Source organism: Notolabrus celidotus, chromosome 16 (genome assembly GCF_009762535.1).
Source record: "Notolabrus celidotus isolate fNotCel1 chromosome 16, fNotCel1.pri, whole genome shotgun sequence".
NCBI classification, from domain to species: Eukaryota; Metazoa; Chordata; class Actinopteri; order Labriformes; family Labridae; genus Notolabrus; species Notolabrus celidotus.
This window is the reverse complement of record NC_048287.1, coordinates 22075368-22102758: the sequence shown is the minus strand read 5'-3', so window position 1 is coordinate 22102758 and position 27391 is coordinate 22075368. Positions and strand designations below refer to the sequence as shown.

The 27391-nt window shown below is 39.1% G+C and overlaps 1 protein-coding gene across 2 annotated transcripts; it reads left to right on the top strand.

Annotated features, from left to right (window-relative positions):
- Nucleotides 1-1778: 1778 nt before the first annotated feature.
- On the top strand, nucleotides 1779-20773 carry rprd2a (regulation of nuclear pre-mRNA domain containing 2a). Of its 2 annotated transcripts, XR_004634330.1 has the most exons (12): nucleotides 1779-2521; nucleotides 10072-10201; nucleotides 10429-10580; nucleotides 11926-11978; nucleotides 12156-12282; nucleotides 12406-12581; nucleotides 12802-13144; nucleotides 14027-14227; nucleotides 14384-14557; nucleotides 14648-16666; nucleotides 20282-20409; nucleotides 20534-20773. XR_004634330.1 is itself a non-coding variant. In XM_034705089.1 (10 exons), the coding sequence occupies exons 1-10, from the start codon at nucleotides 2365-2367 to the stop codon at nucleotides 16360-16362; spliced, it is 3228 nt and encodes a 1075-aa protein (XP_034560980.1). In that variant the 5' UTR covers nucleotides 2025-2364; the 3' UTR covers nucleotides 16363-17315. The 2 variants fall into 2 exon arrangements, 1 of the variants encoding a protein (XP_034560980.1); XM_034705089.1 differs by lacking the exons at nucleotides 20282-20409; nucleotides 20534-20773 and having other exon boundaries at nucleotides 2025-2521; nucleotides 14648-17315.
- Nucleotides 20774-27391: the final 6618 nt, after the last annotated feature.

Sequence of the window (27391 nt, the reverse complement as noted above, 5' to 3'; positions counted from 1 at the left end):
AAAAGTTCAACCCTGGTTTCACCAGACCATAAAACATTTGCCACATGCTTTTGGGAGACTTCATGTATGTTTTTGAAACATTTTGCCACGCTTAGATGTTTTTCTTCATAAGAAACTGTTTCCATCTTGCCACCCTACCCCATGGCCAAAACATATGAAGAATACGAGAGATGTTGTCACATGTACTACACAGCCAGCACTAGTCAGAAATCCCTGCAGCTCCTTTAATGTTGCTGTAGGCCTCTTGGAAGCCTCATCAGTTTTGGAGGGATGTCCAGTTCTTGGCAATGTCACTGTTGTGCCATATTTTCTCCTCTTGATGATGACTGTCTTCACTGTGGTCCATGATATATCTAATGCCTTGGAGAAGTATTTGTGCCCTTCTCCTTACTGATACCTTTCAACAATGAGATCCCTCTGATGCTTTGGAAGCTCTCTGTGGACCATGGCTTTTGCTGTAAGATGAAACTGAGGAAATGTCAGGAAAATCCTCCTAGAACAGCTGATCTTCATTGGGATTAATCAAAGTCACTTTAAATTATGACAGGTGTGTATTGACTACTTTTTGTCATGAGTCTTAATGTGATTGGTTAATTCTGAACACAGCCACATCCCCAGTTATAAGAGGGTGTGTACACTTATGCAACCACATTATTTTAGCTATTCTAGTATAAACAAGCCACTATGCATTGCGCTCCTGCAACACTTTACAAATGTGTGTTCCCCATGTTCGGACAGAGTTCGGTAAGAGAGCATTTGGTTTTGCTGCTCCTACTGCTTTGAGTATGCTCACTTGATGCCTTTGGCTCCATCTTAAATGAAAGACAGACTCCAGATCAGTGCCTGTGTTTTTAAATGCTGTTTTTGTGACCACAAATTTCACTTTATTTACAAATTAGTTGCACTTTTAAATTATTGATTGTTTCTACACACTGTCTGCATATATGCTCCATGCTGTTGAGTTGTGCTATTTATTTTGACGTGTGCTGCTGACCTCTTGGCCAGGTCCCCCTTGTAAATGAGGTCTTGATCTAAATGGGTCTCATCTGGTTAAATAAAGGTTTAAAAAAAATGAAAAAATGTTATTCTTCCCCCTAAAAGATTTCCTTTTTTACAATTGAGTTGTTCATGTTATAGGCCACATTAAAGGTAGAAAAAGTTCTGACATGATTTATCTTGGTCTCATTTTTTTACATCACAAAACCTGGCATTTCAACAGGGGTGTGTAGACTTTTGCTATCCACTGTACAATATTACTTCCTTTCAAATTCTATCCAGGTTAAAGAATGTATGTTTTTTATTTCATATGGTATAAAAGGTATCTTGCATGGTCTGTGGAAAGGTGATCATTTTGTATATATGGTATATGACGTATGATTTGAGAAAAATGTTACTAGTTGAATACAAAAAGGGAAAAACTTCACTAAGAAAGTAGCCTAATTTATGAGAAATTCTACTTTGAAAATAAATAACCACAGCTGCCAAACTAGCAGTCATCACTAGAAGAATTACTCCTAATTGAATCAAAATCAATGAATAAAGTTAACTACAATAAGTAAGCAATACAGTCAAAATGATTCCATATTAAACTATACTCACGCATTATCAAACTGCTTTCTATTGGAACAACCCACCTAAAAGAGCTCCAGCTTCTAGCAGGAAGGTCAGGTAATTAAATTCTTAAGGTGGCATGTGGATAGTAACTGAAAATAATGAGACAGCAAAAAATAAGTGTAAATAAAGTGACTAACTACAGATATGTTTTGAAAAACCTCACATCACAAAACCTGGCTTTTAACATGGGGGGTGTAGACTTTTTCTATCCACTGCATATTCATCTACCTCAACGACGTTGTTGTTACAGCTTTGTTACTTCTATTAGGTAACCGAGTTTAAGACTTAATCCACTGCTGTGAGACTCACTGCACAATAAATAGTTTACTACGTCACCTATAACACCCAGTAGAGGGCACTAGTAATGGTGTGCGTGCAGTTTAATAACTTCCGTGGCACTGGGTGGCGCAATATCCTCGTGTAGTTTGCGGAAGTGTTCTTGTTTCTCGCGGTAAGAGGAGTAAACAGACCCACACAGAGAAATCACCAGTATGCTGCTCGGCGCTAAGCACAAGTGCTAAATGTGACGTGATATTTATGCCTTAAGCTGCGATACAGAAGCCCACAGTGTGAACCTCACGGGTATAAAAAGTGTTTAGAGCAACTTCTGGAACATTTAAAGTTTAAAATGTCAGATTAAGCAGCTGCTGAATGCGATAGTATCTGTGCTAACCTAGCACGCTGAGCTAAGTGCTAGCCCCGGTTATCGCTCTGTAATGATAGAGAGCAGCAGGAGCTCCTTCTTCGGACATGGCAGCAGGCGGATCGTTAGAGTCCACTTTAGACAGGAAGTTTCAATCTGTCACAAACACCATGGACTCGATCCAAGGACTGTCAACGTGGTGCATCGACAACAAGAAGTACCACAGCCTGATTGTGCGACACTGGATCAAGGTCTTGAAGAAATGTAAGTAGCTCTCATAATCTGACAGATGAAGCTTCAGCTTGTTTTTCTGAATCATGTGTAATCATTACATTTTTCTGAATAACAAAGCAACACATTTGTTCAATATGTATGCTTGTTTGGTGAGCACTAGGAACTTTGGACTTTAAAATGTGCAGTCATCCTGATTTAGCACCTGACTGGCCAATACTGCTTGAATACTGAATCCAAAGAGACATGCTGTCAGGTCCTTTCAAGTGGGATTAAATCTGCTGTTGGTAAATGATTTGTAAATCACGCCCTCATGGTCCCTCCCTCCCTCCCTGTCACCACGCCGAAACGGTGACAAAAAGTTGAAACTGAAAAAAACAATCATTGGAAAAAAAAAACAAGCATTCAAAAAAAGAAAAACATCATCGAAAAAAAGAATCTGTCATTGGATTTTTTTTTTTACATCAAATAAATATAATATGATTGTCATTCAAGGACATATTAGAATGCAATAAATTCTAGAAATTAATATAATATAACATTTGATGCCTGTGATTTTAACTTCAGTTGAAACGTTTTTAATGCCAATACCTGTTTTGATGCTGTTACAATTTTTTTTCTACCATACAAGTGTTCCAATGCCAATGTTTCTTTTTTTCAGTTTCAGGGTGTGCTTTCAATGCCAAATTTTATTTTCTATACCAAACATTAAAGTTATTGTTTTGGCTCCATAGGAATGGTGTAAAAAAAAAGTTACTTTTTTTCTGCTGGGTTTAGAGAAAAGGTCATAATGCACATCAGTAAGTAATTTGAGACTATTGTGAAGTCTCTGCATTTTCCAATGACCTATGTATCAAGCAATGTTATTATTCCCCTAGTCCCATTATGACAGCCCAATCATAGCTAATCTCCAATCCTCCGTCCTAATTGGTTAAGGAGTGGCCCCTGCTCCGTCCTCAGATTGGTTTTGAGTTCGGCACTAGACACGGCGGTCTATGTTGTGGGGGCTAAGAGGAAATCTGGTTGGAAGGGATAGTGTTGACATTCAAAGTCCCTCCCTCTGAACAGATGTTTACTCTGTGACTACCAACAGCAGCTTTAACTCTCTTTTGAGAAAATATTTGAATCTTACTGCATGAGTTACGAGTTCGTTTGTTGTAGCGTCTTGAACAGCAGCTGGCAGTTGCTATTCAAAGTAACCAGATGGGAAAAGCATCCAGGGTTAGAACAGAAGTCATGGCATTTGCATCCTGGCACATTTGCTCTGATAATTGCAGCACCCCCAAAGAACAGTATCATCTGGATCCTGCACTTTTACATAATGTTGTAGACAACGGGAGCCTTTATTTGAATCTCATTCAAATGTGTATTATTATTTTCTTGATGTTGTGCTCCCATGGTGTATTTCCATTACAGTCAATGTGAAAAAAAGAGCATGTCAGTGTTGCAATACTACATGGTCTTGTGGTCTAAATGTTTGCAAAATGTGTGTTGTGTTTGGTGCACTTGAAGGAACATAAGATGAAGCATTGATTACCCCGAACAGGTTACTCTGGTTTAAAGATAACTTCTTAAGTCTTGCCTTGTTTGACGCGTCTCTTGAGGATGGTTGCTATGTAGTTAAATCATCAAATCTGTTTTTTTTTTTGGTTTTTTTGCCAGTTATGATTCTTGAAAAAGAATTCAATGACATTACAATTGGCACGTTTTTACATTTTCAAAATTAGTTCTTTAAATGTAGAAAAGCAAAACATACAAATGAGACTGGAGAAATGATACTGTTGTCAGGAGACACAAGTGTGCATAATCATACATGCAAACCCATACAGGTCCATAGATACAGAATCACTTGTAAATTTATCATACAAATATACAAGTCTCAGAATGTAGACTTCCTCCCCAGCCCAGCTCAGTAGTGGAAATGAACACACACAGATATAGTCTTATCTTTGAAAGTAGTGTAGATCAGGTTCTTGTTGTCCGTTGTCTGGTGAGGTAATGGTTGAAAGAGCAAGCCTTCAGTCTTGGTTTTCAAAATGGGATTTTAATCTATCAATTAGGGATCCAACAATATCAAAATCTCACGGTACGATATCGTCATGGTATTAAGGCCACGGTATGGTATTATTGCGGTATTGTCAAAAAATAAGATGACTTTGAAAAAATGTCATACTGTGGAAAATGAAGTGCCGGGAATGATAAGGATTAACACACTTACTGTAATTGAACACAAACATAATGCTCAAGTGTTCTAATCACATTTATTACTACCAACAAGTCTTTATATGTGTGTTTCAATAACAAGCAAATAAAAAAAACTTTCAGTTGAGTGTCTTTAAACTGACTGGAATTTTGTACCTTGGCTCAAGCATGTTCATGAACCTTTTAAATCCCTCATTGTCCACCACTGAAAACGGCTGCAGGGGGATGATTCATCAAGTGCCTTCTCATATTACTTGTATTCCCCCGACTCGTGTAGACGATCGCGGTCTGGCAGTGTCTGCTAACAGTTTTTTATAACTAACAGTCTGTCATGTTTTCTCCTCGATCGTTTTTGTTTACTGGAAAACCAAAATGCGTCCATACTTCTGATTTAAACTTTGCAGGAGATTCCACTAGTTTAAGTTTTCCGCTCTGCTCCACCTTCTGTGCTTTCCGCCATCTCTTCCTGCACTGCGCAGGGGATCATGGGAAATTATGTTTGCTTCTCAGACCGGCCCACTCAATAGTGCCAGAAAAAAACTACACTAGCAGGAGTACTCCGAGTCCCTGTTTGATACCGTCACACGCCACGCCATTATTGTGAGAATGTTGAAACCGAGATACCGCAATATTTACAATACCGTTACATCCCTACTATCAAAGGTGCATTTTTCATGATTTACCATGAACAAGTATTTGAGCTCAAGTTGTGAGTACAGGTAGAGATTGTTGAATCAATACCGGTATCGGATCGGTCCAGCATCGGTATCAGCAGATACCAAAGCCCAGGTATCGGGACCTAAAAAGTATGATTGGTGCATCCGTAAGTACAGGTGGTTTATCTTATAAGCTGTATATCTCATAGCATCTTCAGTGAGCCGTTGAGAACCAGCATGCATCTGTGCGCAGATAGTGGAAGAACAACTAGGACGGCAAATAGAGGTGACTGTGTCATACACCACAGATCTTCTGTAGTCGGCAAGTCAGCCCTCTCTGTTAGAGCAACAACCTCTTGAACTCATTATCGAGTGAAATCAGAGAGTGCTGCAGCTTTGTTGAATTTAAGTCAAGGATTAAATCATGGCTAAAATCTAGGGATGCACCGAAATGAAAATTCTTGGCCAAAATGGTAAACGAGGAAACCCAGGCCGACAACCGAAACACTGAAATAATTTATTATGCCAATTATTAGTAGGGAGACCGGGGACAGTTGTAACACGGGTCAGTTGTAACACTTACACTTGCTCCAATCAGGAACAAGTTAGGAATCACCTGATTCACTCTGCACATGCTCAGTTTAGTTGCAGCTAGTTTGTATAGCAGTTTGAACACACTGCGTTAAAAGAGCTCAAAGTTATAGACAGAAATGTCAAAAATGTTACAACTGTCCCCGGTCTACCCGACCATGCATGTATTTATGGCTCTGACTGTGTACTAGCCTCACTAAAATCAAGGATCTCATTGAACATATCAGACAACGAAGGTGCATGCCCCTCATCTGGATCGGAGAGACGAGTCCTTTTTAATGCGCTCTGTTCCCCTTCTCCGCATCCATCGCGGCCTGGATCATTTCTCGTGCGTGCTGCTTTATTCCCACATCCACGTAATGATCTTTATAACGTGGATCAAGCACAGCCGCGATGAAGTGCAGAGGATCCGAATAGATCTCAGTGAGCCGTGTGCTGACAGACTCTAAGAGTGTACTTTTCATCGTTTTCACTCCGTGGTCCATCTCAACCTCTTTGCTTAGAAGACGCTTTAGTGCTGCGATTAAAGGAAGAACAGATGCAGACATTTTTGGCCCTTATCCAGACAAGTGCGTACTGCCCGCAGTTTTGGCTTCGGTTAATCACAATATTCTGTTTTTTCGGTGCATCCCTACTAAAATCAACTCTATCATGTACTCATCGCACTTAAACACAATGAACTTTATAGTGTAGTGCTCTTTGCTTTTTATATTTTAATATTGTGCTGATCCTTTTGATGTGAATGTATCCCTGTTTTTGTATAGTGGTTATATTATTGTGTAGCTGTTTAAATGATGTACTGTTTGTTTTTAACAGAGGCATTGTCTCTGTCTCCTGCCCAGGGACTACAGAGGTAAATAAGCTCTTAGCTAACTCTGGTACAGTTAAATGGCCGTACACTGTTCCTGTAAAAATAAACAAATCAAATAAAAATGAAAAATAAACGTGTTAGTCGATTATTAAAGCAACTCGCATCCCTGCTCTGGCTGCTTTCCTTGATGGATGATAGACAGAGGGCATGCTAGTCGTTGTAAAACTCAGGAGAACCAATTAAACAGACTCTGTTCTCAGTAAAACATGAAAATCAATTAATAGTTAGCGATGTACTTAGAAGAAGATGATAACAAAGTTTAAAAGACTGACATGTTTTTATTAGAGCAGTGTAGGAATAATGGCAAGTGATGATAATGACAACATTGCTTTTTAATAACTGCAGAATATAAAGAATGACATTTGCACTGTCAACCCTGATCTCCTTAGTATGCTGGGTTTTTTTTTTCTTTAAAGCTCAGAAAAAGTCAGTTCAACTTGTAGTTACTCATAGTTTAAAATTACATTGTGATTACTATTAACAGCTTAAATCTGACAAATGTTGTTTCACTCTTAATACCAAAACACATTCCCCCCTTAGCTGTTTAACTTGTGTGACATTCACTTGAGCTTGAGTTAACCTTTTGGAGCTCTTATCGCCTTTGTTTCTGCCTTTGTTTGACTTTGTGTTGTAATGTTGTGTGCTTCCGTGAGCAAAGAGCAAGAGAGGCTGATACAGTTTTTGTTGTTGTTGTTGGTGCAGCAAGTTGTCCAGGCTGTTCTTTCAAAGTGTTTAAAGTAAAAACAGTTACAGGTTTTGTGCCTCTCAGTCTGCTGCTGCAGTATAGGGTAGTTTACTGAAACACTGTCTTCTTGTGGCCCTCTTGTTGCACAGCTGTTCAGTTGTGGTTCATTTCTTGACCCAGAGATGTGTTGTGTAAGCCTTTGCTACATACGGTGGCCCTGAAGGACAAAACAAATTTACAAAAGATGAAACATTTTTACAAAGTTGGAGACAAATTTACATTTCGGAAAACATTTTTACATTTTATGAAAGCAAAATTTCATCAGCAAAACACTTTTACCAAGGACAAAACAAATTTACATTTAAGGAAACAAATTTACAAACGACTGAACACTTTTAACATTTCTGAAACAAATTAAAATTTCATTTCTACGGAAAGGGAATGTACCAAATACCGGAAGTGATCCAGAAGTGATCGAGTGAGGGGTCATTTAGTTTGTTTTGATGGAGAGAAACCAAACAGAGATGGACATGGTTTACATATTAGGACATCCTCAGGTCTCAGAGAGAGGTGTCAGACCTCAGATGAAAAAGCATCATGTCTCCAGAAAAAAAAGGGGGGGTGATCAGTGATATTGATATCAGTGTTTTACCAAGTATTCAAATCGTACCCTTGTGGGACATGACTCGTCGCTGACTGGACCGATCTATACTTTGGTTTTGTTTTCTGATTTGTTGTAGTGTTTCCTGAATTGCCGTAGTGTTTTCTGATTTGTTGTAGTGTTTTTTTATTTGTTGTAGTGTTTTTCTATTTGTTGTAGTGTTTCCTAAATTGCTGTAGTGTTTTCTTATTTGTTGTAGTGTTTCCTGATTTGTTGTAGTGTTTCCTGAATTGCTGTAGTGTTTTCTGATTTGTTGTAGTGTTTCCTGAATTGCTGTAGTGTTTTCTGATTTGTTGTAGTGTTTCCTGAATTGCTGTAGTGTTTTCTGATTTGCTGTAGTGTTTTCTGATTTGTCGTAGTGTTTTCTGATTTGCTGTAGTGTTTTCTGATTTGCTTTATGACCTGAAAACATGAACAAATTGCACAAACTGAAAGCCTCTGCTATCAATTTGTGCTACTCTTGCATTTGTCAAATAATCAGCTGAACCAGACAGAACACCAAGTACACCATATAAACATCACCCCCTTCCATACTGCTTGCCCCCTGCTTACAGTGAATTCTCCTGACTCCCAAACTTTACCCAAAAGGATATTAGGGCTAGTAGGACATTTTTCTGTGTGGAGTCAGGTTGAAAATTTCCCACATTTGCGTTCACACTTGCACCCCACCTGGTGTAAGTTTGGAAATGTATAGTCATGAAGTGCATGTGTGAACGGGACTGTACATATAGTGGTTGAAGCTGTTGGTGAAAACATGAAGGGGGTTTATGATCTTTGGCCTCATTGTTACGGTGGCCCTGAAGAACAAAACAAATTTACAAATTTGGAAAACTTTTTTGCATTTTATAAAACCAAACACTTTTACCAAGACCAAAACAAATTTACATTTAAGAAAACAATTTTAAAAACGAAGGAACACTTTTACTGTTAAGTCTGACTCCGTTTAGTCTGAGGCGATGTGGTCTGAGGCCGTTTCATCTGAATTCTGACACATGATGAAGGTTTTGCGGAGATATGATGGAGCTTTTCCGGAGACATGATGCTTTTTCATCTGAGGTCTGACACCTCTCTCTGAGACCTGAGGATGTCCTAATATGTAAACCATGTCCATCTCTGTTTGGTTTCTCTCCATTAAGACAAACTAAATGACCCCTCACTCGATCACTTCCGGATCACTTCCGGTATTTGGCACATTCCCTTTCTGTAGAAATAAAATGTTAATTTGTTTCAGAAATGGTAAAAGTGTTCCAACTTTGTAAAAGTGTTTCATCTTTTGTACATTTGTTTTGTCCTTCAGGGCCACCGTACATTTTGCCCGGAGTTCCTACATTTTACGTTTGAAACAGAATGCTAATGTAAAGAAAGGATTTGTGGGAAGAAGGTTTACTTAGTCAGTGAAAATATGAATCGGGTATCTGTCGGCACTTGCAATGGTTGTCATTTGAAATTTGATCTATTCTAATGCTTGTTGAGTTTTATTCATGAGAGCATGTTCTCTTATTGCTGTAGATATATGATAAAACACGTTATTTAATTCATAAGTAAGGGTCTTTAAACTAGATTAATTATTGAATTATTGTACAGTATTTGAAGTTAACTATAGTGGGGATTTTTTCTTGTTATGAAAGATATCAATAACAGCTTTGATGGGTTTGTTTTACCTGCAACCATGACATGATCTTGTTTTGGCTGCTGGTAAGACTGCTTTAAAATAAATGAAGGTTCTGTTCATGAGTGATGAGTGCTTTTCATTTTGAAGCTGTACAGAGAAGCACAACTAGCTCAGCTGGAGAGAGTCAATACATTGAAGCATTATTGACGTCTACAAATATCTGAAAATTATTAAAAACATAAGCCTCTTACCTGATTATTTGACCACAGCAGTTTCCAACATATGTCTTTCTTCTCCTCTCACAGCTGAGTCCGCACGCAGACTCAACCTTATTTATCTCGCCAATGACATCATTCAGAACTGTAAAAGGAAGAATGCCATCGTCTACCGCACCGCGTTTGCCGAGGTGCTTCGGGACGCCTTCGTGCTCCTCAAGTAAGTAGTGTTTAAAAATGTTTTTGTATTTAATGCAGTCATAAAGTTTGTGCAGTTTTCCTCTCCTTCCTTTCCTTTGTTGTTTGTCCCCTCTGTCCTAGCCTTTGTTTTACTCATTTAAAGAAATCCCTCACACATAAATAAGGACATGTCATAACGACCTATAACATGAATTACTCTGCCTGTCTCCCATGTCTTTATTATGTCACCCCCTTTCCTTTCTGCAGCTCTGAAGGTGACCCCAAGGTAATTAAATCAGTGGAGAGGATACTGTCCATCTGGGAGGACAGGTCTGTGTATTCAGGGACACTCATCACCGAGCTGAGGAACAGTTTAGTGAAGGAGGAGTCTCCTCCTGAGACGCCTGTGGAACAAAAAAGTAAGCGTGTTTACTAATTTCATTTCCCACTTTCTGTTTGACATTTTTATTCTTACAGTGGCAGGTTCAAAGTCGCTCCTCAGGAGAACAGACTGTTTGGTATGTGAGCAGAGTGATATTACGAATGAGGTTTATTCTGTGTGTTTTTTGTCCTGTTTGAGGACATAAGGAAAGCACCTTTTAGTGAAATGACTTCTATTTCAGATATTTTATCAGGGCTCAGTTAGAGCTTTAAAAAAAAAATGGTGCTACTTGTGCTTTAAGTACTTTTCTTCTCTCCGCTTTTGAGAGAAAGAAGAACATTTATTATAAGTCAGATCTGTAAAGTAACAAGATCTGAGGGCTGCACAGAGCTTAAACTTTTTTAAGAGCAAACTCAAGACCTACCTTTTTAGTCTCGCTTTTAACTGAGTTTCATTCTCATAACAGTTTTATTTATTTATTTATCATCAAGTTCAAATTTTAGTCACTTTTTATTCTATTTTATTTTTTTTAAGTATAGCGTCTTATTTCCCTTTTATGGCTTAATATTTTAGTGTTTTATTATCTTAGTAATTTATTTTCTTTTATTTATTTGTTAATTTTAAGTATATCATCTTATTTTATTTTAATGGTTTAATATATATATATTTTTTTATTATCTTAGTAATGTGTTCTATTTTGATGATTTTAATTTCTTGTGTTGAGTTTTAACATCTTATTTTACCTCCAGGGTTTCCTCATTAAGATGTCATGAGAGCGTTTGTTTACTCAGTTAGTTCAGCAACTTATTTTTTATTTTGTATTTATTTATTTTATTTATTTTGGTTTTATTACTATTGTTGTATATATTGTGTTCTTCACCTTAGGATTGTGGGGTGGGTTTGGGGTCGGGGCTGCGTTGGGATTAGGATGGATTTTACAGCACTTTGTGTTACAATATCATTGTATGAAAAGCGCTTTATAAATAAAGTCTGATTGATTGATATATAAATTATGAGACTTATTAAGAATTTGAATCCTGAGTTAACATGCCAAAAAGTTCACAGATTTAGAATATGGTGGTCAATATAAAGAACTTTCAATCTGGCATGTACACTGGCCTTTTCATGTGTCTTGTGCAGCTGTATTAGATTTATATGACCATGCACGGGTACTCAAGAGGCCCTGAACGATTTCATTAATCATTTATTAAATTCAGAAAACAAAGACTTTGCTTTAGTTGTGTTTTTCTTTCGGCTACAGTTTGTTTTTGTGATTGTTATTCGAGCCTGTTTTTAAAACCTGAGTGTTGTCCATGATGATACAAACAATGTTTAGCTGTTTGATGTGAGCTGTAACTTATTTATTCTTCTTTATTTTGAAGCTCCTGTTGAGTCTAAAGCAGATCTGCGCTCCAAGGTTCTTGCTGAGTTTGTGGTAAGCACAGCATGCAAATTTGAAGATAAACTATGCCTTTAAGAAACTTGCAATGTGACAGATATGTGTATTTAAAGTCGTATAGCACATAGATGTCTATTTATCTCCCTTACACTATTTGAGTGTGTCTGTCGGACTTGTGTGTGACTTTGTGGCTGTCTGCTCCTTCTGCTTTAGCCGCAGGCACTTATCGACCAACTGTCTAAGTGCAAGAGATCTTTGGAGGATGTCGACCTGAGAGAGAAACAGCTGGCAGCTATGAGGGTTGACATCTGCAGTACTGAGGCCCTCAGAAAACTCAAAGGTGCCTTCTGAAGTCATCTTCGACTGTGCAACAGACACATCTTCTTGGCCTCAATGTCAGCATTGTGCCTCCTCTTGCTCACACTGCCTCTAAAGCCAACCTTTCATGCTGTTTCTCTTACAGATAAAGCTGGAGGAAAGAAGTTCTCCAAGGACTTTGAGGAGGGGAGTGCACAGCTGCAGGAGTTTGTAAAGTTCCTTGACAAAGAGAGCAAAAAAGGGCCTCCACTCATGGAGGCTCTCAGCAACGCAGATGTCTTCTATGAGATGCAGTACAAGGAGGTCAAGATTGTTGCTAATGTGAGTCAACTTTCTTGTTTCTCTTCTTGCTCACAACAAGCCGAGAACCACCTTTGATCATTGTGGGTAGATGACAAACAGTAAAGTGTGTATTCAAGATGATTTCCTCAGTTTTGAGCCAAATTACACTTAAAATGAGCAGATGTGTATGAAAATGAATCTCATGGTGGATATGAAGGCATGTTTTTGTTTATATTTTCTCATTACCTCTCCTCTGAAGGCCTACCAGACATTTGCAAACCGTGTTACCCACCTTAAGCGCAAGCTGGACGCCCTGAAGGCTAACTTACCAGACCTGGACGAGTCACCCATCCCCTCCCCCTCTGCAGACGCACCGTCTCCAACCGGCTCAGAGTCCCCTTTTCACGAGATGGAATTAGCTCACCCAGATCCAGACCTCGACGGCTCTGCTATGGACGATGATGCAGAGCCCCCAGCCCCGAGCCCCCTGTCCTCTCTTGGCGGATCCCCCAAACAGACGGAGGCTCACGGGGAGAATGACAGACTGGAGGTTGAAGACATGGAGCTCTCCGACGAAGAAATGGACACCGGTGGGATTATAGGTGAGGATGCTGTTTGTGATTCATGCTGCTGGCTGATAAAATGTGTAAAATAATGAAATCAAGAAGCGCCACCAAAAATAGGTGATCGAGTCGATGAATAATGCAGAAATCTCTCCAATGGCAGCTTTCATATGTCAACCATCCAAGCATTCCTTCCAATTTGTGAGCCAGCTTATTTAACTGAGACTTTTTTCACACCCACAGATTGATCATATTAAAATTAGACACATTTTAACAGCCAAATATCCATCATCCTCCTGATTTTTATTCCTGGCTAACTTTTTCTTAGCCACAACCAAAGCATCTTTGTTTTTCTGTTTGTTTGTTTGTTTGTTTGTTATGCATGTTCTGGGTTAGATATCTCTCTAAACTCTGATGTGAGAGATCTTGACCATTTACCAGCTTACATACGAGGAAAACATCTGTTTATTAGACATGTAAGAATATTTTTATTGTAATTATTTTTCTCTAATCATATTAATCATTGAACTCAACATCAAGAAGCACATTGCCTCATAACCATTACAGGATCATATGTCAGTAAAAAATATGATGGAGTTTTGTGTTTTAACTTGTCTTTTAAAGATTGCTGCAAAAATAGATCTGCCCTCCAAATGTTATTTTTTAGCTCGATGACTGGCACAATTTTGTTTTTCACAGGAAGCTTGATCGACTGTTTTTAGCAGCATGTTCCCCTCCATTAATTTATTGGCAGTGACTCCTCTGGTCCCATAAATAATCTCCTTGCAGATACACAATGACAAAATTAATTCTGTTGTCTAATACCCAACCCTAAATAACTACATTTGTCTTGTTTCATTACATAAAGTGCTTCTCTGATGGTGTCCAAACTGTCCCTCTCTACCACATTTTTGTCCTCAGTTGAGGAGGAGATAGAGCGCCCCTCCCACTCAGAGGTGCCCGATCCAGTCACTGCGAAAACAGAGCCATCAGTGGCAGCAGAGCAGCCCGTTACACAGGTCACGCCCCCCGTAGCAGCTCCCACAGTGGCTGTGGAAAATGTTGACCTGGGTAAAATAGGTTCCATCCTTAGCAGTTTAAAATCAGTCATGAAGAACACAGGTGAGTGAAAGGGGCTTTGAATATATATATATATATAATTTAACTTTTCACCTTTTGGTCATAATTGTCCTTAAATCCTAACATCCTCCTGTAATAGTTTTGAGTGCTTTGCTTTTCAAACACGACTCTTTAAAGTTAGACTTCCCTGTCTCGCAGGACCAGCAGTGGAGAGTCCTCCTGCAGCTACCTCCTCATTGAAGACTACACCCGCTGCCTCCTTGATTCCTCAGGATGCCAGTTCAATTGTAAGCCTCCTCTCCAAGGTGGATGTGTGTCCTGCCGATCTCCTTGGTGCTCTCTCCAAAGTACACGGCAAACGCAGCCATGAGGGTGAGAATCAGGAGTTAAAAACTTAACCTCATGTCAGGAACTTGTTTCCTGTCATGCGTTTATTGATTTACTCTCCCTGTCTTCACTCAGGTATAACTTCTCTTCTGAGCAGCCCGGCTGTTAATGTCTCCTCAGACTCCTCCAGTACAGGCAAGGTTCCCCCCTCTCCCTCTCGCTCATCCACATCTGCATCAACAGCCCCCTCTCAGAGCCTGTCTCTCTCCTCGGTTGCACCCTCTTCAATCAGCTCCACTGTACAGCAGAGCACAAGCTCACAACCCAAACCGCCCCCTCAGACTGCAAACCCAGCCTCTGCCCTTGCCCAGGCTCTCCACAGAGACATGGACTTGATCACAGATCCAGAGCCGTCCTCTTCTTCTCAGAGTTTAGAATCTAAAATCCACAATTTCCTGCAGGGGAACTCTGCTTTCTCTGCATTCGACCTGGACTTTCCTGCACGGCCAGCGCAGGGAAGGAATAACCTCAGCCCAGTACCCGAGCCAGACACACAGGAGGGCACCCCAGTGCGCGATGAGGGCGGAGGCACCCCAACTCAAGATGAAATCATGGACACGCCTGCGACAGCCCCATTCAGTTCCAGCACAAATAAAAAATCATCTGTTAGAGAAACATTTGGAACAGCCTCTGTTGCAGCACAGCAGAACCCCAGCCTCCCTCACCTGCAGCCAGGAGTGGCTCAGAATGGTCAAGTCCACCAGCAGTACCAGTATGGTGGACAAGAGCGTTCAGAGCATGGGATTACTGCACCTGTTGCACATTTTCAGCAGGTTCCTGCACCATCAGGAGGGCCAGTGCCTGGAGAAAGAGCCCCAGGCGGTGCCAGCAGCACACACACAGCTGAAGGCTTTCATACGGGGCGTGAAAGAGGTTGGTATGGGGACAACTACCCTGAGGGGGGCTCTCAACAACCCAGAGGCTACAATGTTGCTGTGCCTGGAGTGAACCAGACATCAGGACTTTATCCGTACCAAACATGTCCAAGTCAGAAACCTCCAGGGTTCCAGCAGGGCCCAGAAACAACCCCTAGTTTCTTCCCAAGTTCCCTCCCTCCTGTCCCAAATCTTCCTCCGCGTCCTCAAGGCTTTGACAACTCTCATGCCGCAACAAACAGTTCCATTATCCCCCAAGAGCAGCAGCTGATGCCCCACCCGGACACAGCCAATGTGATTGGACCCAAAGCAGACAGCGTCATCAGCGGAATGGTGGTCCACGACCATCAACACAAATCCATGTTTAATCCAGATGATGCGTCATACGGCCGAGACCGACCTCACCTTCCTCACTTGGAAGAGTTCCGCCCTCACCCAGACGATTTGTACCATGGCAACCCCCACCACGAAACCCCTTTCTTTCAAGACGACCCTTACCACCACCCTGAGGATCCATATTACAGACCAGCCAGTCCTTCACACCAGTACCCCAGAGTCCGAGGCCGCCTCACTCCCTCTCACTCCCCCTCAGAGGACCCTTACTACGCTCATGAATACCAACGCCACAGCCCCCCTCCTCCTCACCACTACACTCCAAGACGACCGCAACCACCTCATCATCCAGAGATCCATCATCCCGGTCTGCGGCCTCCGCATCGACCTCCTCATCCAGCACACCATCTACGCCCAAGAGGTCCGCCTGGCCTGCAACGCCCCCCACGTCCGCCATTTCATCCTCAATTCCAGCACGGCCCTGATCCGAGGTTAAGAGGCAAACGTCCAGTTCCAAGAGGAGGGGGGAACGCTGGTCCAATGTTCCCCCCGAAAAGACCCTTTCTTCCCCCGAGGTACTGATGGGACATGTAGCTTTGAGCTCTTAAAATCACTGTGGACGTCATGAAGGCAGAGGGCGGGAACTTTGTGTCCAAACAATACCTTGAGAATGGAAAACATGAGCAAATAAATATGGAGAGATTGAGGGGGGCATCGGCAGAAGAGGTGATACTGCAGAGTAATGAATTCAGTAGCACACCAGGAGAAGCATGGCGGGAAAGAAGGTTGGGGACGAAACAGAGACATCACCAGGAGGAGTGAAAGAAATCGTAATCTCTGAGAGGGCTGCTGGGCTGAAGAAGACAGAAGAGAAAGAAAATAAGAGGTGGATATATATAATTCACTTTCTGTGTTATTTGCTCTAGTTTGAAGCATTGCATTATATTTGTAAATGAGATTCAGTTTGATACAGGTCAGAGTGCGTGCATGGTTCGTGTGTGCATGCGGTCATGTGAAAGTTAACCAGTCACAGACGTTAAATCATGAGGATTATTTTTGCTAAGAGACAGAATGTAGTCGATGCAATGTTTCTGCTGTTATTTAGTTGTTCCACGAGCAGTTTTGACCGTTTCTTTTCCACATCAGCAGTATCTCAGTAACTCCTGATAAACATACATTTGAGTTTCACTTTGAGTAGCAAAAACTTTAGTAGAACTTGCCATAGAATTTATGTTCTAGGGTAGCATATTTTGGGATAATTAATTTCATTGTTCCAACTCCAAATGTTTTATCTGTGAAGCGATGCTCTCTCTATTAGTGCGCAGTCTTCCTCCGGCGATAGTTTTTCCGTCTCGTTAAGTTCCTTGATTCAGAGCGGCACAAGTCTATTCAGAAGGGAGAGAGAGGTGTGAGAGTTACTCTTTTCAGCCTCCCAACAGCGACGCAGAAGAAATGCATTTTTTGGAGGAGATGAAGAAACTCGCCTTCAGTTTCGTTTTACATGTACTGTCTAATAAAATCTGGGTTTGAAAATGTGTGTTGTTTTTCTCTTTCCACTGTCGCACCACTTTCCTAAAATATAAGCTACCGTGTGAACATCACATATGAGCGTGCCCAAACGAAACTTCATCGGTCAGTGCAAAACCAGAGAAACTAGATGTTCTTTATCTCGTAGAAGTCTACTGTGATTCAAAAAAAGGTAGCTTATATGATCTTAAACTGTTGTGAACTCTACTTTGCCTTTCATGACAATATTTCATCACACTTTAAAATGCAGTTTCCTGTCATATCTTTAATAGAATTACAAACGCTTTACAGGCGGGCCTAATTTCATTACTCCAGTGTCATTTGCTGCATTTATATATTGAATACATTTTAAAAAATGCAAGTTTTGTGCCACTAAGGTACTTGCTGTTCCTACAGTGAGGTAGTAAAACATAGAAGTATCTATTCGGACAAATCATAAACAATCCAAATTCAATATATTTATAACTAGTGCGTTTAAATCCTCAACTTTTCTTTTATTGATAAAGGAATGTCCTCTCAGGTTACATTTTACAACCTGTGAGGACATTTTATGTCTGAATTTGTTGAATCAAATATTCAAGTACTTTTTCAGCCACCCACCCCCTAAGAGACCCCAAATTAGTAACAAATACTAAGTACATTTAAGACAAACGGATCTCTTGTTTTAGATATTTTTGTTTTAGTTTGCTATCTAGCAGTTTTACAAATGTTTAACAGACTGGCCTGCAAGAATGAAGTTTTCCTTAGATTGCTTTCAGTGACATTTGTTATTCTTCTCATTTATTAAGTTGGCTGGTCTGATCTTTTTTAACTCCAAGTAATTTCTAAGTTCTCAAAGCTGCATAACTTTGTCCTCGTCCAATCTTTACTTAATCAATTAACTTGGTGCCTTTGCAAACATTGTGACTTAAAACTTAAATCGGTCCCGACAGACTGTTATCTTTCTCTGCGCTTGTGGAGCCCTGACAGAGGGAAAGACTCCTCAGACAACCTACAACATTAAAAGAGGAGTGAGATTTAGCTTGAGGCCTCACTTTATCCACTGATAGGTTCAGTGAGAGATCAAGGTTGTGAGACAAATTGATGATCAATAAGAGTGATTATCAAGCTATTGAGGTCTTTCTTGACTAATTTACTCGCAAGAAACACGCTTAACTAGACTTTTGAGGCCGTAAAATGTAAATTACATTTGATAAATGATAAGTAATCAAATGTATTTTTAGTTTTATAGCTTTCATTTAATTTTGTGAAATTAGATTATTGTAAATATTTACAAATTCATCCACAATACCTTCAGAGTTAGTCTAGGTTAGTGTATTTAAGTACATTACGTACACCAGTATTATTATAGTTTTATGCAACTTTATCTTCCTGGTTAAATCCCAGAGAAAAGTTGTTCATTTCCCTTCTCTCCATTTTTTGACAGTTGAAGTCACTCAGTTTTTTGGACATTTCCCTGTCTAGTCATATTTAAACATATCTCATAAATTTGAATTTTAAAGACTACTTGAAGGATTAATTGCACTTGTATAGGCTTAGAATATAAATATATTTTAAAACATAAACTTTTGAACCGAAGCTAAAATTAGAGCTACCTTTTTAAGCATAGGGACGAGTTGACTTCTCACGGTGATGCTTTATTCATATGGAGTATAATTCAGTACAGTAGATTTAACTAATGAATGGAGCAGGAAGTTGTTGGCTCGACCTTTATCTAACATGCACCATACAGGTGCATATATCTTTGACTTTCACTATAAAGTAGGCTAATAGTACTAATATTAGGGTCGAAGTATGACTGATACAACGAGTGCAGTATTGTCACTGCGTGATGTTGATACTTTAATGCAGGGTTTCCCAAACTTTTCAGACCGTGACCCCCAAAATATAGGTGCCAAAGACTCGCGACCCCCACTGTCCCTCGAAGCGATTTAATGTGGCTTCATTTAGCTGGTCTGCAGAAATTTTGCCTACCTATATGAGCATGTGGCTGTGTTTCCTGCGCTGTTATGATTGAACCTTCTGCTACTGATGCTTTTGTTAACAAACTGTTCACTAACTCTAAACTTAGGAGTCATCTGGCAACAAAGAAAGGCAGAAAACTCATTACATTTTCTATTTTCAAGGTTTTATTTTAAATTTAGCTTCTAATTTTGTCAATATTTTTACTATAATGGGTCAAATGTACTATTTTTAGATAACTTAAAAAAAAAAAAACATTCTAGAAGACATCTCACGACCCACCATGTGTGTCTCTTTGGGAACCCCATATATTCCAACTACTTCCAGGTCACCTTTGGATCACTGACTGGTCGCAAAATCAAACGTCATGGCCTTAAACTCAGGCAAAAACACGCACCTGAATAAGTTTGACTTCTTTTCTGACTGCCAAGTGCTTCGAGTGAGGTTGCCCTCGACAAAGACGTGCTTTAAGCATTGAGCAGCCTTTTTAGGCCAATAAATATCGATTATGTCCAGGACACAGCCATTTTAATTTAAAGGGGCCGGTGTTTGATTTTAAAGAGAAATATAAGTAAAGCAAAGTACACCACGACACAGGTATATTCGTGTTTTCGGCGTAGTTGTGCTTTTTGTTCACTATACGGCAAATTATGGACAGATAATGTACCAGCCTTATATGAACACTGTGTGTAAAGAGCACAGAGGAGCCAACCATCGCCAGGTGTCAGTATATCTTATTTAGTCTGCTTTGAGGGCCAAGGAGAGACCACAGCTCATGTAGTACACATGTAACCAGGCTACTTGAATGTTTAATTATGATATTCTGGGTGAAAATGTTTATTTTCTGTCATAATTTTTTTCATGAGAAATGTCGTCATCCTCGTAGCTGAAAGTGTCTCCTTTTGCACATTCAAGTTCAGTGTTCTCTTTTAAATATAACAGATTTTCTTTGCCTTGAATTTTAACCTACTTCCTGTTTCATCCTTCCTCCTCCTTCTGTTGTGCTCCTCAGGGATCCAGAGTCACACTTTGATGTGTCTGGTAATGTGATGGAGGGGACCTCTTTGAATCCTGCTCAGCTTGCAGTGACAGGAGCTCTTCTTCATGGTCTGACTTCAATGCTGAGCAGCAGCAGCTGATGTGAGTAATCTTCCAGTTGAATACATCAGAAACAGAGTGGTACCAGCAGGAAATCACAACAATCAATACAAGGTATGGAGAAGGATAAATGATGAAATAGTTTCTCTCTCTCTCTCTGTGTCAGTGTGTTGTCTGGGTTTGTTTAGAATGAGCCACAGGGGAGAAAGAAGGTTGGACAGCGATGCCCCAAGTGAGTAAGTACAGTCAGGACTATTAATCTTTTTAAACTTTGTTCACTCATTAAAACACGCAGTAACCTAATACCTCCATTGAGCACGGTCGTTCTCAAACCTTTAATATGACAGAATTACTCTGTAATCTGCAGGTGTGTTGTAAAATAAAGTTGTAATCATTTAAAAATAAACAAATTGTGTTGTGTGTTGATTTATTTTACAGTGCATCAAAACAAGTTACTTCAAGTGCCTCACATCTTTAAAGCTTTACATTTTGAAATAAAATTAAAATAAATTACTAATAAAAAAGTAGGTCCCATTCTTTTTTTTCAATTTCATTTTTATAATTTATTTTAATTTATTTTTTTTATTTTTTTGAAAAAAAAAAAAAACTCCCAAAAAGTTAGTATAAACTGAATTTGATGGTTTGCAATAGTCCAGAGACAAAATATCAATTGTCCTCACTGAAAAAAAAAAGTTTTTTTTTTAATAAAAATTTTTGCTTATTTGAAATTTAAGGCAAGCATCATGTTTCCAAACAAAGATCCATGATGGAATCAGTGTTTCATAGAAAAGCTGAGTTGAGAATGCTTAGTCATTACCTTAAAACAGTAGTAGAACGTAAGTGAGTACATCATAATGAAGTACTATTATGTTTTAACATTTATTACTTCCACTTCATTTCCAATAGGAATATGGACATGTTTACAGCACTGAAATCATTTAACTACTCCAGCTGGTTCACTTATATAAATTGATTATAATAAGCAAATTACTGCTTTGTGAATGATTGAAAATTCATTTGAAAAATCCTGTTCTTATCATTGAATCCAGTCCATTACTCTATTGTTACTCTTTTATTTTAACTCATTCTACACTCATATTTTTATACTAAGTGTTGTGTACCTCCTCCACTTTAAACAAATAATAGTAAAAATGTGTTTGAAAAGTCACATTTTTAAGCACCACCAGTGGCGTAATTTTCTGTTTGCAGCTGGTCACCAGATGTCGTTGTTGTTCAGCTGCATTCTGAAATAAAAACACCATCCTTTGTGTAAGTCACACAAATCACGTTTCTGGAGCACAGATTCTTCTTCTTTTTTATTTTTTTCATCGTTTATACCTGATCAAAGCCTGATGAAGTGAGTGTTGGCCCCAGCTGCACTCTGGGCTTATATATTGGGGTTGAAGGGCGGAAATAGGATTTAGTGACTGATGGCAGATGGCAGTCTTAACATCAGAGACAAGCCGAGGAGATATTCTGCTGCTGGAAATAAAGGAATTAGCGGTGCAGGCAGAGCCAGAGCCGTACTGCCTTTTTTAAAATAAATACTTTAATGCTGCCATCGTTGCTTTGGTTCACATCGTGACTCCTTTGAAGTGTCGTCGGGTGTGTGCAGCCTGCTGTCATGTGGGCTCATTGTTTACATGCTGTCCAGATTTCAGAGAGGGCGTGTGTGTGTGTGTGTGTGTTCCCCTGCAAAAATTACGCGCCCTGCATTTGCTACAACACACGCTGAAACGCATTTCCCCCATTCATTCAAAGAGTGAATATTGTAGCCATGTTGATAATGTGTCACGAGTTTGAGAAACCCATTTCAGCACCATGGCCAGCTCCACGGCGAGAACAAAAGGCGGATTTGCATCCCTTGATGACAGGGACCGTCTGCTTTTTACAGTCCTCAAGAAAAACGAGAAATAAGACAAAATCCCTTCAGAAAACAACCACTGCCATTTTTTATGTCTGTGTGTTCTCTATTTTTAATGTTGAGCCACTGGCTTCCAAATGTGGAGTTTGAGAGAAGGGGGATGACATATGCACCAAATTATACCTGTAGCAGGAACTGGTCCTGTGATGAGTGCGGTGAGGACCCACAGAGCTAAATCATCGCCCCCATAGAAAATGCTTTATGTTTGATATTAGCATGTATATTTTGCATTCTAAAATGAAGTTAATGCTACAGCAAAGGTGAAGGATCCTTTCTCTGTTTACTGAACATAAAAGTTTGGTTTAAGCTGATAACCATTTCCGCGAGTAAGTAAATTATTATCTCAATTAATCAATTTAGTGTTGGATCTATGGAATATAAGAAAATAATCCGAACAGTGATAAATATTTTCAAAAACTGAGGCTCAATGAATGAATGAATGAATGAATGAATGAATCAACCAATCAGTCAATCAATCAATCAATCAATCAATCAATCAATCAATCAATCAATCAATCATACTTTTAAGTAATTTGATTTACTATGTTCTATTATTGACTAAAGCCCAACATCAAGACAGGATAAGATCCAGTCCCATCTTACAGGCATGACTCAGTCTGATCTCATCTTAATCCACCATGAGCAGAACACTTTACAGCATTTAGCAAGTTACAGCAACAAGGACAAACTTCCTTTAACAGGCAGAAACCTTGAGCAGAACCAGACTCGTGTTAGACAGACATCTGCTGAGACTTAGTTGGGGTTGGAAAGAGGGGTAGAGGAGATGAAGAGAAAGAGATGATATGAGATGAGATGTACAGTAGTAGTTGTAGCAGCTGGAGCCTGGTAAGTCCACAGCAGCAGGCCATCTATATGGCAGCGATCCTCCAGAAAGGTCTATGGTTAGTACTTAATGGGACAGGAAGACTTAAAGTAAATGACAGGCAGACAGAGGAGAGAGAGGGAAAGACACGATCCCAGTGTGTCAGGTCCCTGGCAGTCTAAGCCTCTAGCAGCATAACTAACAGCTGGTCCAAGCCCGATCCAGCCCTAACTATAAGCTTTATCAAAAAGGAAATTCTACAACTAAGAAAAATGAATTAGTCTACTTGCTTCAGGTCTACTTAACAGACTTATTTCAATGGATATTATTTTTTTCTGATGACTGTCCTGGCCCATAACAACTTCTCGTTATGCCCCACCCTAAGGCACCCCTATAAAGTAAACTCCAATCAACAAACTTAATCAACAAAACCACATAAAACCCTTTAAAAGTTTAAAATCAATGGATTTATAATAATGATAACAATAATAATGATAGTAATAATAATACTTTCATTCATACAGCACTTTTCAAAAAAGCAGGGAGGTAAAATGTTCAATATTACCACAAATTCACAAAATAAAAACTTTATTATTAAGGCGTGTCTTGAGTATGAAGACACAACTTTCCACAAATGCCCTGTCACCTTTAGTTTTCAGTTTAGATCTTGGGACAGCCTGCAGAGCATTGCCAGAGGACCTCAGACTGCATCCCAACTCAAAGGGGGATCTAAAATAACTCAGATCTTTTTTGCTGATGTTTTCACATGATTTGATCATTTATCTAGGTTTTTTCTTTATCTGGGTTCTTTTTGCCGCCAGACCAAGTAAAAGAATTTCAGATTTTGTTCTCATTGAGTTGAAGGAAGTTGCCTGCCATACATAATTTTACTTCTGTAAGACATTTGTGAAGAATTGTGATGTTGACATACTAAGAACTAACTCATTACACAACCCTTTCAAACAGAACAAAATCAACCAGACTTTCAACAACCTATAACCAGGGTTTGAGCCACCAGAACACACCAAATGCTGGGAATTCACCTCAAGAGCCAGAGACACCAAGGGGAAAAGGAACAAACACAACAGGATAACATACAAATGCATCGGATGCACTTTTGCTACTCTTATTAACTTGAAATAAACCGTGAAATAAACCATTTTCACTTTATATGTTGATAATGCTACTTAAGCCAAGCAGAATAAGTTTCATACTGAAAAAATACATTCAATTTTATTTTATTTTTTTGATTTTTGAACTTTAAAATGGGTCAATATGCCCTGCATCATCACAGGAGGGTTAATTCAGCCAAGTGATGTTTTTTAAAAAAAGGAAATTTTAAAATAAAAAAATACAATAGTAATAATTTTCTTTATGTATATATATATATATATATATATATGAATTTGTATTAGGTTTTTCTGCTGTATACATCATTCAAAAAGTGCATGTTACCCAGTTTTATATTTTTACAAACAAACAAGAACACATCATACAATGACAACCACTAGAGTCCAATCCAATGTGTTTTGAAATGTTATCTTAAAAATAAGAAAGCAGGAAGGACTCACGAATCAACTAGAAGATATGATACACAAAACAAACAACAAGAAAAACAAACAAACAAAAACAAATAATAATAATAATAAATACATAAATAAATAGATACAATAAATATTTTTCTTATTTCTTACAAACAAAATCTTGAAATGAGTTTCCACAACTTGGCACACGAGACATACATCACATTAGTCCTCAAGAGAGGGAATAGAATTTACAAATGACAGAAAAGGACCCCAGGTCTTTTTAAAATTATCTGAACAACCTCTAGAACTATACTTAACTTTCTCTAAATAAAGGAAGGACATATGGTCTTGTAGCCAGGAATACTCAGATGGCGGTTTAGGATCCTTCCATTGTAGAAGAATGCGTCTGCGGGCCAGTAATAATGATATTAATAATTCATGATAGAAAATAAATTAAGAAATATACACAAATAGAGAAGACAACAATAATAATGAAAATAAAATAAGATACAAGTTAATATTAAAAATAGAACATGATATAAATAAGAAAGGTAAAAACAACTTACATTTTTAATTATGTCTTGATTGACATATGGGGAAATATTGTCCAACAATCTTTTTAATAAGCTTTGGAATATCAAGCATTAACCTATAGAATTGGCATCATCTTATACTATATATTATGTACTGTTCTTCCTCTCCTCCGTCTGTACGGCTGTCACGGAGCCGGAAATTTAGCGACGGTCCCTGGCGCCAGACATCACGGCTCGTACAGCCCAGGGGAGGAGGGATGGAGCTGAGATGGACAGGGAGGGAGACACCGGCTTACGACGTCAAAGGAGTACAGACACACACTCACACACACATACACACACACACACACACAGGCAGAGAGGGAGAGAGGAAAGAGGAGAGGACAAGCAACCAGACTGCCAATTCCCCAGGGTCTACTGAAGGAAGCCTGAATTCATCCATCATAACACTCTTCATTCAGAAGGTGATGTGTTTATTTGTATTCTAACAGGGGAAAAAATACGGAGCATCAATCGGGAAAGAGCGAAAAACAACAGGCAGATCTAGGAAAGACGCTCATGCCGAATAAAGGACCGTCGCTGGATGTTACTTCTGTCTTAAAGGCCTAACTTGTTACAGGATTTCAAAGACGCTCTTGCACACAAATGAACTGAATAACTGAGCTTTAACTAAACAGCAGAAGAAAAGGCAGCCTCTGATCACGCCGATTCTTTGACACGAGCAGCACCACAGGTATGTTGATCATTTTGTCCCCTCTTTTAACTCTTTGTTGTATTTTGAGTAAAATCTCGCTCGGGTTATTGTTGTTGTCACACATGTCTTGACAAAGACAGCGCAGGTCTCCAGCTGTGTTGACAGGCAGAGACACTGTCATGTTTCAGTCTGAAAATAGGCGGCCTCGACCGAATTCAGAGCGAGGGAGGAGTGTACATGTGTACCAGTATTTACTACAATACAATACAATATGTATGTTTTAACCATTTTATCTTAAAATAAAGATTATATATGTTTGCTCTGTAGCTATATGAGCACGATTATGGATACTAGTTTTTCATGCGATGCCAAGAAAATGAACGCAATGACATTATATTTGTAATTTCTACAATTAAAGATATTTCATTTTATGTTTTCTGCAAATAAAAACCAAGATATTGGTTTCAATTGTCAGAATGATGCCAAAAAACTTGTGTCAATGCATAAAATCCCCTCTTAAACAAAATGACATCACTCATTAATATTACTATATCCATACAAAATCCCTCAGTGATTGCTTTTATAAGATTTGTATACATTTTTATCTGAATATATTAGTGTATATTACAATCAGAGTGCTACATATGTGTTTTTATTGTCATTTTTGCGAAAACAACCAAACATCTTCCACCAGCACAGAACTAGCTTCTCTCCGAGGGTGTAGAAACTATAATTATTTCAGCCTCCCATCTGCACCTCCATCCCCGGCCTCCTGTTTGCACCTCCTGTGCAGTGTGAATTTAAGCCCCGCAGGCAGGCTCCTGTCTGCTCCTCCTGACCGCCTCCTCTACTCACTCACTCGCTCTCTCTCTCTCTTTTCTCTCTCTCTCTCTTTTCTCTCTGTCTCTCTCTCACTCCCTCACTCTCTCTCTCTCTCTCTCTCTCTCTGTGTGTGTGTGTTTATTTCCTCCAGACTTCTCAATGAAGGAGCCTGATGCAATCAAGCTCTTCATCGGGCAAATACCCCGAAACCTGGAGGAGAAGGACCTGAAGCCCATCTTCGAGCAGTTTGGAAAGATCTATGAGCTGACAGTGATAAAGGACAAATACACAGGGATGCATAAAGGTGAGGGGAGGACCAGCAACTCCTATGTGATGAGATTTAATTTCAGGCTAGGAAAAAAAATACTGTTAATTGTGTATTAATCATGATTTCCAGTTAATAACTTATTACCTCTAAATATCACTGAGTTTAAACAGTTCCTTATTAATTTGTTGTCTCTCTTGAGCCTTTAAAAAAAACAGTTTAGCAGCACAAGTCTTGTACAGTAATGTTATTCACAAATAATGGAAGAGTTTGAGTCCCTACATTTTACTGAATTACATTTCCCAACAAACACTAAATACTTAAAGTTTATCCTTAATAAAACTTTACATTTTATAATCAAAGCTATTTGAGCAGAACTGGGCCAACATTTTTTTATTGCAACAGGCCATGTCCTGTTTTAATTTAAGACTTTTAAT

What these genes read in the sequence shown, in the direction of transcription:
- rprd2a (XM_034705089.1), top strand. Translation starts at nt 2,365, where the DNA reads ATGGCAGCAGGCGGATCGTTAGAGTCCACTTTAGACAGGAAGTTTCAA. An exon ending in GACGCCTTCGTGCTCCTCAA is followed by an intron (nt 10,202 to 10,428) that starts GTAAGTAGTGTT and finishes TCCTTTCTGCAG; the next exon opens with CTCTGAAGGTGACCCCAAGG. An exon ending in GGCCCTCAGAAAACTCAAAG is followed by an intron (nt 12,283 to 12,405) that starts GTGCCTTCTGAA and finishes TTTCTCTTACAG; the next exon opens with ATAAAGCTGGAGGAAAGAAG.